Genomic DNA, 12,353 nt, shown 5'->3' with positions numbered 1-12,353 from the left:
AAACTTTCATCTGGCTGTAGCGTTTTAGTCATCTAAAGAATGCCATGAAATTGTGGCTAAACACTGATACCACGATTTATTAAAAATTTTCCATGAAAAATCTGCTTTGCTATTTAGGCAGGCGCAGATTTTTTTTGCCGTTTTCTTGAAATGTGCATGCTCCTAAAAACTAACTTGTATGTTACTCAATGAAATGGTTTTTCATGAGAATTCTACAAGAGTCGCTAAATGCTTATTTCTTTCAGCCACTAAGTTGCTTGGCTATTGTGCCATGCACACATTTACACCGACATTGTACTGCAGTTTGCGCTTAGTATGTATACAGATACAGTACATCGGACAGTAAGCAGTACATGACTCTGCATTGTTCCCTTCTTTCTAGTAATAATAACCATGTAAAGAGCACTGTAGGTCACAGCAGCGAAGTGATTATAAGCTCAGTCCCAATGATTTGGCAATGTTGTTTTGTGCAGGACACGTGACTTTTCGGGCGAGGACTGAATCACTCAGCAGACACTTTCTTTTGAAAAGCCTGCAATTGTCTAGAAAGTTGTTCCCATAGTGAAAGCAGCAGGAAGCAATACAAACATCCCAAACAAAAGTGGATAGGTACTGCATAAGGTTTCCTTACAGGCTGGATAAAGGACCATATCACTTTTTGTTCAGGTAATGGCACCTGTGCCAGGTTCTTGCCTTGAGCTGCAGAGAAAGGGGCATATATGTCAATGTGCATCACTCCGTAAACGGGCACTTGTTCAGGATTGGGTAATTTTGTACTAAGACATCGTTTTCCGTGAGTACATGGTGGATTAACAGGATAATATTTGCTTAGGGTGGAGATGGAGGAGGTGGTGAGAGGATATATTGTGGAAGGATGTATGTCTCATGCCAGTACTTATATGCATGATACACTATTGATAAGGCCAAGGACTGAAGTGATTGTATCTTAAAGATAAACTTCCTGTTCTGAACAGTTCGGAAACTGCTATAAATTTTATTAATGCAACTTATAGATTAGCCTCTTCTGTCATATGATCATCAAAACATACTGTGGTGTAGAATATGTCTTAGTATCTGAGTATCTGAAGCGTTTCTTCGGCTCTGGTGTGCCCTTTTACTTCTTGACTGCCATCACTGTACATCCACAAATACCGGATCTGCTGCAGCCACTCCGCAGTAAGGAAATATGCATGATATCATGCTTCTATCCAGGGTCGGACTGAGGTGTCTGGGGCCCATAGGAGGAATTGACTCTAAGGGCCCACCCTACAGCTATATGCAAATACAGTACCCGTTAGCCGTTATCCTCTTTATAGTGGAGCATCGACTGTAAAACACAAGCGGCTCCTGCACATCTACTGTGCGTACACTATATAACTGGGATGTACAATTACGGTAGTTTGCATTAAAGGGCCTCTTTGGTTGAAAGCAGTCATAATAATACCACATGCAAGAGTAAATACCGCCATACCATAATTGAACAATATATTCCACCACATAGTGAACGAATAATACCACATGCGGGGACAAATACTGCCAGACCGTGACCAGACCACATATTACCACCTCATTATGACCAAATAATGCCACATACAAGTGAGAACTATCACCTCAGTGTGACCAGACCACATATTACCACCACATAGTGACCAAATATTAACACATACAAGGGAGAAATATCACCACACCGTGACGAGACCACATATTTCCACCACATAGTGACCGAATGATACCACATACAAGTGAGAAATATCACCACACCATGACCAGACCATTTATTGCCACCAAATAGTGACCGAAAACTACAATACTAATCATTAATAAAAACCATAATACTAACAACACTTTTATTACCACCATTGACATTATGGACAGGAGTGTATAGAGTACAGTATAGGGTCAGTGTACAAGTAATACAGTAATCACTAGTGACATTATGCACATGAACTCTGTATAAAGTGTCAGTGTACAGGTAATGCGGTGATCACCAGTGAAATTATACACAGGAGCTCTGTATATAGTCTATAGTGTACAGGTAATACTGTGATCACCAGTGACATTATACACAAGAGCTCTGTATATAGTGTCAGTGTAGAGGTAATACAGTGATCACTACTGACATTATACACAGGAGCTCTGTATATAGTGTCAGTGTACAGGTAATACAGTGATCACCGGTGACATTATACACAGTAGCTCTGTATATAGTGTCAGTGTACAGGTAACACTAGTGACATTATGCACAGGAGCTCTGTATATAGTGTCAGTGTACTGTGGTCATCACCAGTGACATTATACACCAGAGCTCTGTATATAGTGTACTGGCAATACAGTGATCACCAGTGACATTATGCACAGGAGCTCTGTATATAGTCTAAAACAGAGGTCTCAAACTGCATTTCTCGAGGGTCACAAACCATGCGTGTTTTTGAGATTTCCTTAGCATTGCACAAGGTGCTGGAATCATTATCTATGCAGGTGATTAAATTATCACCTGTGCAATACAAGGAAATCCTGAAAACATGACCTGTTTGCGGCCCTTGAGGAATGCAGTTTGAGACCTCTGGTCTAAAGTGTGCATGTACGTGTGATGCACTGACTCACTAGTGATGTCTCTAGAAGTTCTTCACCTTTACTTTTCTTCTTTATCTAGTACAGACCACCATCCCTTCTTCCTGCCTGGATTAGTCTCTGCAGAAAAAAAACACTCAGTTATCTATAGCTGATCACTTCTAGGGCACATTCCCTACTATGCCAGTTGAGAAAAAAGGCAACTGTGCAAGGAAGCACTAACATGACACCCCTTGTGTCTCCTCATGTAAAACAGCCTACTAAAAAGTAAATTATATTACAGCAGTAATACTGTCTCCCACTTGCCACCATAAACTAATAATGTATGTTCCTCATTTTGGACCCCCATACAGTAATTGAAGGGAGCCTGTCAGGTCCCCCATGCCCTCCAGCCCAGCAACATTCACTTATTTAAGAATAAATTCCCTGCCTAACTGTCCTGTTTAACGTTTGTCTGTAAAAATGAGGTTTAAAAAAAAAAAACTTTTATATTGACCCCGTTTCCTATACTAATGAGTACTTTGACTAGTCAATGGAGCGTTAGTTACCTGTAACTAGTCAGCCCTCAGTCCATGTCATCTTGCCCCTATGGGCGTGATAACATAATTTGTAGGAGCTGTTGTCATGGCCAGTCCCTGCAAATCTTGTGTACGTGTGCCACACATTTTTGGCAGCATCACTGCATCTCTCCAGCCAGGTGTACACTTCTCGGTTTCACTACGCATGTCTAGAAGCTTTCTTCTGAACTCCCGATCATGTGCAGTGCGCCTCTGAACCCTGTGATAACATGGAAAGAGGGCTGGCTAGTCAGGGGTAACTTACACCTCTTCAACTAGAGAAAGCCCTTATTAGCATAGGAAATGGGGACATATAAGTTCTTTTTTTAACATGATTTTTACAGGCAAATATTATACAGGACTGGTTAGGCAGGGAATTTATTCATAAATAAGGGAATGCTGCTGGGCCAGAGGGCATAGAGAACCTGACCGGTTCCCTATAAGTTGCTCATCCTGACCTCCTTTATTTAATAATCTGACCAATCCTGGGCCCCTAGATGCTTGGCCCTGGCTGTGTCCTCTAGGTCTTTTGGCCCTGGCTGTGCCCCTAGGTCTCTTGGCCCTGGCTGTGACCCTTAGGTCCCTTGGCCAGGGCCAAGGGGGCAAGGCCAGGACTAAGGGACCACAGTCAGGGCCAAGAAACCTAGGGGGCACAGCCAGGGCCAAGCGACCTAGGGGGCACAGCGGTCCCCTCTACGTCCTGCTCTGGGGCCTACCAAGGCCCCAGAGCCCACCGGAGAATTCTTTGGTGTCCCGGTGGGCCAGTCCAACCCTGCTTCCATCCTACGCTAATGACGTGCCATCACGTGACTACTGCAGAGACTGATGAATTATTTGCACCCAGAGATTTGGCTGTGGATCCACATGTAAAATGCAGAAAAATCAATACTGGTAGTTAAATTTTGTTGCAGATATTGACTTCCCCATTAAATTCAATGAGGAAAGTCTGCAATTAAATTATGACCTGTCCACATTATAAATTGACATACTGCAAATTTAAAAATCTGTGCATTTTTGCACATAAAATGTTCTCAGGTTGTGAATGAGATTTGTTACATTTTCATATATTTGTTCGAGATTATTTTCAGATTGCAAGTTACAACCAAAAATCCAGGCACAAAATTTGCAGCTATAAGTTCCTAAAATAGGAATATTGTTTAATAGGAAGGAATGCATTGGTACAGTACTTTCACTACTTTGGAGATTAGAATTTCAAACAGTGTTATTGTTGTACCAGTAAGTCAGGGCAGATTAAAGTCTAAATATGCAAGGTCTAATATTTCTTTGTATTCTTTATATAGTCACATTGGATGTTTCTTAACATTTGTCATCATGGCGATGCAGCGGCATTTTAGTGTTCGAGATTGTCACCAAAAGTCAATAACAGCTCTTGGGTTCCATACAGCAAGGAGAGAGTTTCTAACGGGCTTTGAAGGTAAGGACCAGCGTATAGACACTTATAACAATACGGGAATTGACAAGGATCACAAGTATCTAAGAAAATAGCAAAATACTGTAATTGGTAAATTATTGAGAGATCCAGGAGAATCAGGAGAAACTCAAGAGTTTGCATTACCACTAATTGTAATTGACAGTAATTAACAGAAAAAATGTTAATGCACCACATCATCCAATGCAGGGATGAGGGGGAAATGTAGGCATTTATTGCTTAGAGTAGTATGGGTGTGTCATCAATCCTTTATATTTTCTTGTACAGTTATTGTGTGTAGAGAGTGTTCTTGGTAGCATATCCATATAGTGCAGCACTGAAATAATGATTCATTATGTGACAGTTCCTTACTGGAATCAATAGCATAACCCATTATTCTCGCACATTGTTCTGTTTATTTTATAACAACCTGATGAACCCATTCTAAGTAATGAAACATCATCATAGATCCATCATGTCTAGCATAGATCTTGTAAACAATTGAAGCAATGGCAATGAGGTTGGGGCTACACAACAATATTGAGATCATGATTTTGCATTGTAATATTGCATCTTATGATTTCCTATCATATTTTTTTTTAAAAATCATGAGTATCGGGCACCACCTCGTAAATATGGAAAAAATAGTGGAGGAAGTCACACTCATGATGATTTATTATTATTTATTTATTTATAAAGCACCATTGGTTCCATGGTGCTGTACATGAGAAGAGGTTACATACAAATTACAGATATCACTTAGGCTGGTTTCACATTAGCGCATTTTCAGCGCGCGCACGGCCGGGGGTAGCTCCGCCCCCGAGCCGGCTCTCTGCCCAGCGTGCCCGCCCCTTGCTTGTAGCGCCGCCTACTAGCGGACAGCGGCGCCTGCGATCGGCGCACCCTATCTTTAGCATAGGGTGCGCAGATCGTGCGCAGGCCGTGCGCTAGTTGCGCTTTGACCTGCGCTGCGCACTTTTGACGGTGCGCCGTGCGCGCCAAAATCCGAAAAGTTGGATTTTGGCGCGCACGGCGCACCGTCAAAAGTGCGCAGCGCAGGTCAAAGCGCAACTAGCGCACGGCCTGCGCACGATCTGCGCACCCTATGCTAAAGATAGGGTGCGCCGATCGCAGGCGCCGCTGTCCTCTAGGAGGCGGCGCTACAAGCAAGGGGCGGGCACGCCGGGCAGAGAGCCGGCTCGGGGGCAGAGCTACCCCCGGCCGTGCGCGCGCTGAAAATGCGCTAATGTGAAACCAGCCTTAGGCTACGTTCACACATAGCGGAAGTTACTGCGAGAATTCCGGAATTCCATTCCGCGGAAAAATCGCATTTTAAATTCCCGCGATTTTCCCGTGGAAAAACTAGCGATTTGCAAGCATAATTAGCTTGCAGAATGCTAGCGTTTTCCAAGCGATCTGGAGCATCGCTTGGAGAACTGATTGACAGGTTGGTCACACTCGTCAAATATAGTGTTTGACAAGTGTGACCAACTTTTTACTACTGATGCTGCCTATGCGGCATCAGTAGTAAAAGATAGGATGTAAAAAATAATTAAAAAAATAAAAAATATTGTTATTCTCACCTTCCGGCGTCCCACGCAGCCTTCCCGCCTCTCTCCATGCTCCCGGCATCTTCCAGTCTCAGTAATCCTTTTCGCGAATGACCGTCATCGCGAATGACCGCAAGACGTCGCGCTCCCGCGAGACCGCGACGTCATTGCGGTCATTCTTGCAAAGGATTACTGGGACCGGAAGATGCCGGGAGCGTGGAGAGTATTTTTTATTTTAATTCTATTTTTTACAGGGATATGGTACCCACAGCCTGGAGGACAGTCTCCTCTCCTCCGGACCGTGGGTACCATCCACAAATGTTCTGCTTACTTTTCGCATGGTGGGCACAGCCACATGCAGAAAGTAAGCAGAACAATGCATTCCTATGTGGACGGGATCGCCGCGATTCCGCTAAATTAATGAGCATGCTGTGTTTTTTAACGCGAAGCGATTCAGCCGCGGAAAAAAACGCAGCATTAGAACAGCACTGCGGAATCCCATAGGAATGCATGGGATGCTTATTTTTCGCATTTTCGCGACAAAATTGTGCGTTTAAAACCGCTGCGAAAGCGCAAAAAAACCGCAACGCGTGAACGCAGCCTTACAGGAAACAAACTAACAATCACAGACTGATATGGAGGGGACCCTGCCCTTTCAGGCTTACATTCTACAGGATGGTGGGGAAGGAGACAGTAGGTTGGGGGGGTTGCAGCAACTCCAGTGATGGTGAGGCGGTAGCTCCAGTAGTGGTGAGGATGCAGCGGGGATCATTGTAGGCTGTAAGCTTTCCTGAAGAGATGGGTTTTCAGGTTCCGTCTGAAGGATCCGAGTGTGGTTGATAGTCGGACGTGTTGGGGCAAAGAATTCCAGAGGATAGGGTATATTCGGGAGAAGTCTTGGAGGTTGGGTGTGGAGGAGAGATGGAGGTCTTGGGAGGACCGGAGGTTATGAGAGGGAAGATATCGGGAGATTAGTTCAGAGATATATGGAGAAGACAGGTTATAGATGGCCTTGTAGGTAAGGATTAGTAATTTGAACTGGATACGCTGAGCGAATGGGAGCCAGTGAAGAGATTTACAGAGGGGCGTGGCAGAGGAGTAGCGAGGAGAGAGAAGAATTAGTCGGGTGGCAGAGTTAAGGATGGACTGGAGAGGTGCGAGGGTGTTAGCAGGGAGGCCACAGAAAATGATGCTGCAGTAGTCGAGGTGGGAGATGATGAGGGCACGCACAAGCATTTTAGTAGATTGAGGGTTGAGAAACGGACAGATCCTGAAAATATTTTTGAGCTGGAGGCAACAAGATGTGGAGAGAGCTTGGATGTGCGGTTTGAAGGACAGGGCAGAGTCAAGGGTTACTCTGAGGCAGCGGACCTCTGGTACGGGGGAAAGCGTCATGTCGTCAATTGTTATACATAGGTTGGGTAAGGAAGATCTGTGAGATGGGGAAAGATGATCAGTTCAGATTTGTCCACATTGAGTTTGAGGAAGCGAGAGGAGAAGAAGGAGGATATGGCTAATAGACACACCCTGGGATTCTGGAGAGCAGAGAAGTGACATCTGGGCCAGAAAGATAGATCTGAGTGTCATCAGCATAAAAGTAGTGCTGGAATCCATGGGACCTAATGAGTTGCCCCATGCCAAGAGTAGGGGTCCTAAGACAGAACCTTGGGGGACTCCGACAGAGAGAGAGTGGGATGAGGAGGTTGTGTGTGAATGGGAGACGCTGAATGTGCGGTTGGAAAGGTATGAGGAGATCCAGGATAGGGCGAGGTCTTTGATTCCAAAGGAGGAGAGGATCCATAGTAGGAAGCAGTGGTCAACTGTGTCGAAAGCAGAGAACAGGTCTAGAAGTAGGAGTATAGAGTATTGTCCATTAGCTTTGGCTGTAAGTAGGTCATTGGCAATTTTGGTCAGGGCTGTCTCAGTGGAATGATGGGGACGGAAACCAGATTGTAGATTGTCAAAGAGCAAGTTAGATGAGAGGCGGGAGGAAAGTTCAGCATGGATGTGCTCTTCCAGGAGTTTGGAAGCGAATGGGAGCAGCGATATTGGGAGATAGCTGGCCATGGCTGTTGGGTCGAGGGTTGGCTTTTTAAGGATAGACTTGATTGTGGCATGTTTGAAAGAAGAAGGGGAGTTACCAGAAATTAGTGATAGGTTGAAGAGGTGGGTTAGGGATGGTGTGGTGGTAATGTTGGGGAGGAGGTGGGATGGGATAGGGTCAAGTGCACAAGTGGTGAGGTGTCATTTGGAGAGAAGATGAGCAAGCTCCCCTTCAGTGATGTTAGATAGGGACGTTATGGAGTTTGGCCATTGGTCTGGTGTGCAAAGGGGTTGTGGAGGTTGAGCAGTATAGACTTGCCGTGTTTGGTCTATCTTGTTTTTAAAGTGAGTGGCAGCTCTCCGTGGCTTTTTTTCAACATTCACCTTGGTAATATTTATGATTTTTCATATATTTATTAATTTATTGTTATATTGTTTATTGGTACACTTTATTTGGTTATTTATTATATTGGAACATCATATATTACACACATTTTCTTAACTCTTAGCACCTTTCCACAGTATATCACATGCCGTATTTTCTATGCTAGCAGGTTTGCCTTCTTATGTGATGAGATAAAGTGAATTTTTGACAACAATTGTCATGGTGTTTTGATGGGTCTTGTATTGGGTTACGTTATGCTCTTTATTTTAATGCATTTTTTGCAACATGGATTATTTATACTGATTCACCTCATAAACTAAAATAATTATTATTCAGTGTACATTATCCGCTTTAAAACACAAATGTTTATGTAATGGGAGTGGTGGAACCACTGTGCTGTGGTCCAGGAGAGCCTGGAGGGGTGTGACTAGATGAGCACATGACTCTTCATAACAGCTCCTGGTGGTGGGGTTAACCTTTGCTCCCGATGAGCGCCAGGAGCTACTTCAGGACAGACCTCGGATGCACAGAAGCTGCCCATGGGACAGGTAGCTGGATCAGTCCGGTAGAGAGTACAGTTGATAAAGGCAGGCACGGCAGGAACACAGGAACCACAGATGCAGATGGGTACGGCTGGTATACAGAGAGGCAATGGCAGATGCAGGCTGGTCTTGCTAATATACTGACTTGCACAGCAAGTGCAGGCAGGTCCGGCTGATATACAGACTGGCACAGCAGGTGCAGGTGAGACTGGCTGAAATACAGATGTGCACGGCTGGTGCAGGTGGGTCCGGCTGATATCCAGACTCTCATGGCAGGCACTGGTGGTTCCAGCTGAAATACAGACTGAAAAGGCATGTACTAGCAAGGACTGATTGGAACAAGGCAAGAACCAGCAGCCAGAGATAGGGAATGAAGACACTATTGGAATTAACGGGTATTAACGGACAGGGACCTGAGAACTAGCAAGCGTGCTGGGAGCAGACTAACATCATTACACAGGTACCTCCATAAAGGTGGAGGTGACTTAAATAATGTGTCTCCCAGCCATAGGATGGTGGGCATTTCCCCTTTAAGAAGGAGGAAGCGCAAACGCGTGCAATAAGCACAATGCCCGGGGACCCAAGCACAGATCCCGGACAGCTGGGCCACTGCGGTGAGTGAGTCAGTGTCCCTGCTGAGGCGAGGATAAGCATGCAGGCACGCCAGCAATACAGTACTCCCCCTTTATACCCCCTATCCTTTAAGCCTGCAAGAAATCTCTCCAGGAGGAGAGAGGCATGTATGATCTCCCTGGGCTCCCACAACCTCTCCTCAGGATCGAACCCCTTCCAATCCACAAGAAAAAAGTTTTTTCCTCTTACCCTCTTGGTAGCCAGAATATTCTCTACCTCGAAAATATCTTCAGTGCTGACTGGAGCAGGAAGGGTACCAGGATCTTTGTAGAAAGAACGGAGGACGACAGGTTTAAGTAGAGACACATGAAATGAATTGAGGATCCGTAAAGAGGCCATGAATTTGAGCTTGTAGGCTACAGGATTAATGTGTTTTAGAATAGCGAACGGACCAATGAAGTGAAAACTGAATTTATACGAGAATAACTTGAGATGGACATACTTAGATGACAGCCAAATCTTATCCCCAGGACGAAGCAGAGGCAAAGCCAGACATCTCTTGTCTGCTTCTCTCTTCTTCCATTCAGAGGATTTCACCAAGGTGGTCTTCAGTGTCCTCCCAGATCTTAGAAAATCCATTGATGAGGGATTCAGCAGCCAGAATGCCGGAGGTAGTAGAAGAAGGAAACGGAGTATTGTGATGTTGACTGTAGACCATGCCAGAGTGGGAGACACTGAAACGGGTAACAGCGGATAATCAGCAACGGATCCCCATCACAGTGGGTATTTGGATGATTGTGTGGCTATGTGGACAAAAATTGGGAAAGAAAAGGCATACTACTAGTTCCTGAGCCATTCGAAGAAGATTTTGTACAAAAGAGAAAAAAAAAGTGATGGCACTCACCGTTCTGTCGTGAAAACTCTTTATTAATTAAAAGGCATTGGCATGGGAGGAATGTACAGAGAGTGGACAACGGCTGTTTCACGCACTTGCGTTTCAACGGGACCGTCCTTTGGAAGCCGGTCCAGGTGTGTGATTTTCAACTTGAATAGCAGTCATGGAACTGCTTTGGGGTTAAGGAGCAGTGCCGAATCTTCTGTCTCTATTAGACATTCGAAGAAGATGTACTGGTGCTTATGGGCATGATTTGTGTGCACTTGGACTAGTTCTTTTCCTCCCTGCAGCTTGCTGTGAGTTGGTTTGAGTAAAAAGCAGGAAGTGTCTGTTCAGGAAATGTAGAGGGATTCATGCCTTGGTGAAAGAGACAGGACAATAAGTGTGTCCTAACACTGAGAGCCTGGTAAATTATGTAACGGCTTCAAGACTGAAGATAATGCTCGGTTACTGCAGTATTGATTACCAGGACCACATCAGAAGGAAAGAGCCACATTGCACAGCCAAAGTGGTTCTCCCCGAGCACCTGTAACCTGAGCGAGAAAACAATGCTGAGGTACCAGTAATCCCTCAGAACTGAAAGTTGGGATAAAACTTGTCTGGACCTGGAAGATGGATCCGTTAACCTGACGGAAGAGCTCAATGCTACAAACTCGGCTCTACTACATCGGGACCAAGCAGAAGCTATCAGACTTTCTCCTAAGAGCTACAGAAGTGTCAGTGTGACACCAGTGTTCACCTGTGTTAGTATGCAGAGCAGGGTTCTTTAGTTAGGATACTGTAGCAGAGCGGTCCGATTATCGGAAGCCAGGTAGGAAGTTAGAAGAGAGTAGTTTGTAGGAATTGTTTAAACAGTTTGTAATGAACACTGAACAGCTATCTCTCCTTGTATTTATTATTGCTATTATTATTACAAGAACCATTTTATTTTCCGGCATATAATCTTCTGTCTGTCAATAAAGCCGGTGTTTCATTTCTGCCTCCTCGTCTACTGTACAGTATTTGAGTCCTGTCCGTCAGTGTCGTTCGGTCACCGATACATAGCGCATATCGCCATATAGTCCAAACCTAATTGCATTGCACCTTGCATAATTTCTATTCTTTGTAGGCATATAGAATGGAGTCCTATTCCAACTTTTTTGTGTCACTGAAAAATTAAATGGCTCAGCTGTGTTGGCCTCAATAATTTTGTTGGCCCAAACTCTGTAATTGTTAGCTCATAAACAATGACGGCTAATTGTAAATTTACTTGCATTGCACCAATTCACTTTGCTCTTGCATGCCATTTCCAGATGGAATGATAAAGTGGTGGGACCTGGATAGTGGATGTCTGTCTCAGTCAGCAGCTGAACATTCAGGAATGGTCACCAACCTTTTGTATTGGACAGATACAAAGCTAGTCGTCTCATCATCAAACGATGGTACTCTGATTGTTTGGACCTCTGGAGCTGTTGTGTTAGACAAGATCAGAGTAAGTAAAATGTTTTCCTTTTGTTAATTATTGTTTGAAAAAAATGTACTGTCTTGTAAATTCTCTTTATGAGACATAGATAATATACTTAGAGCTTTAGTTGATATAAGCAAGAAGGTAACACACTTTACAGCCATTCTATGCATCTTCTAAACTAACCAAGTTAGCAGTGCCCATTGTAAACTAAAAAAAATAGCTTTTCTCCAGAAGGAAGACAACTGTCGATATTGCCATTGGTAAGTAGCAGCCAAAGATCTATCTCCAGTAAGAATCATAAGAGTATCCTCCGGCCTTGGCTCCCGAAGGGGCTGATATGTTTTTTTCATGACTATCAGGC

At 44.3% G+C, this 12,353-nt stretch overlaps 1 protein-coding gene across 1 annotated transcript in view; it reads left to right on the top strand.

Annotated features, from left to right (window-relative positions):
* The first annotated feature begins 579 nt into the window (after nt 1-579).
* Nucleotides 580-12,353, top strand: part of LOC141082453 (uncharacterized) — a 181,193-nt gene continuing 169,419 nt past the window's right edge. The window contains exons 1-3 of the mRNA XM_073566417.1: nt 580-666; nt 4,430-4,563; nt 11,838-12,016. Coding sequence (XP_073422518.1) covers nt 4,461-4,563; nt 11,838-12,016 — 282 coding nt within the window. The 5' untranslated portion in view covers nt 580-666; nt 4,430-4,460. The remainder of the gene's footprint in view (nt 667-4,429; nt 4,564-11,837; nt 12,017-12,353) is intronic.

Source organism: Dendrobates tinctorius, unplaced genomic scaffold (assembly GCF_039654945.1).
Source record: "Dendrobates tinctorius isolate UK_male_01 unplaced genomic scaffold, ASM3965494v1 ptg000001l, whole genome shotgun sequence".
Taxonomy (NCBI): Eukaryota; Metazoa; Chordata; class Amphibia; order Anura; family Dendrobatidae; genus Dendrobates; species Dendrobates tinctorius.
This window is presented reverse-complemented; position numbering and strand designations above follow the sequence as displayed.